General features: G+C 38.6%; 1 protein-coding gene across 1 annotated transcript in view; it reads left to right on the top strand.

Moving 5' to 3' along the window:
• Nucleotides 1-645: 645 nt before the first annotated feature.
• The window catches only part of LOC104949062 (caspase recruitment domain-containing protein 11-like), a gene marked incomplete at its 5' end in the record, with an annotated part of 8,393 nt that continues 8,014 nt past the window's right edge, over nucleotides 646-1,024 (top strand). Inside the window, one exon of the mRNA XM_010775343.1 lies at nucleotides 646-808. Coding sequence (XP_010773645.1) covers nucleotides 646-808 — 163 coding nt within the window. The remainder of the gene's footprint in view (nucleotides 809-1,024) is intronic.

Here is a 1,024-nt window from a genome sequence, read left to right as displayed (position 1 = left end):
AAATCATAACAAATTAGAAGGAAAAAAATATATAGATTTCAGTATTCTGAGGCTCTGAGCCATTTTTTTTCCTCGTGGACGGCAAAAGAACTCCGACATATAATATACAATTTAAAATAAAAGGGTTAGGCTTAGGGTAAGATATTGAGTAAGAAAATGTTTTTATGAACCACATAGCTTCTGGTCAAAAAGACGTGGTGCAGGCACGAAATATACTACCAATAGAAATACATTGCTTTTAAAATCGTTCTGTGTTGGTGAACACGAATCAATGGATTAAATTAATTATGTGGCTATAACACAAAATGCCGTGAGACTGGGTTGGCACTAGATAGCGTGAAGAGCCTTGTTAAGTGAAGGAATCAAGTTTAACAAGTTTAGTTTCCTGCATTTGTGTTAATCTACAGAAGCTAGTTTGTGGATTTCTAATGACTTTGTTGTTATTTTAGCTAACTCGAGCTCAATGGTAAAATCTGAAAAGCAGTTTGTCAGATTAACAACTTAAACTAGATGGAGGGAAGGTGGAAAAACTGCCACGAAAAGTGACACTATTGTTTGTCTAAGAATAACATGTTCATGGATTTCGCAATTATTGCTTAACACCCTCATGTTTACTGTATTAATGACTCAACATGTGTTTTCCAGGGAACAATAAGTTGAGAGAGGAAAGAAACAACTACAGTGACGAGCTACTGAGAGTGAAGGATGAAAACTACAAACTGGCCATGAGGTACGCCACGCTGAGCGAGGAGAAGAACATGGCGGTGATGAGGAGCCGCGACCTGCAGCTAGTGGTACTGATGAACGTGTGAATGCATGGAAACATTGTCATTGCATTATGTTCTTGCAAACTTGTATGCACACACAACGAGTTTGAGGACATTAAAGGTCACCTATTGCGCAAAATCCACTTCTTCATGTCTCTTCTACATCAACATGTGTCCCCTCTTCTCCATGTCTCTTCTACATCAACATGTGTCCCCTCTTCTTCATGTCTCTTCTACATCAACATGTGTCCCCTCTT

Source organism: Notothenia coriiceps, unplaced genomic scaffold, assembly GCF_000735185.1.
Source record: "Notothenia coriiceps isolate Sejong01 unplaced genomic scaffold, NC01 NC01_scaffold00015636, whole genome shotgun sequence".
NCBI classification, from domain to species: domain Eukaryota; kingdom Metazoa; phylum Chordata; class Actinopteri; order Perciformes; family Nototheniidae; genus Notothenia; species Notothenia coriiceps.
The sequence above is the reverse complement of the archived record's forward strand: the minus strand, read 5'-3'. Positions and strand labels throughout refer to the sequence as shown.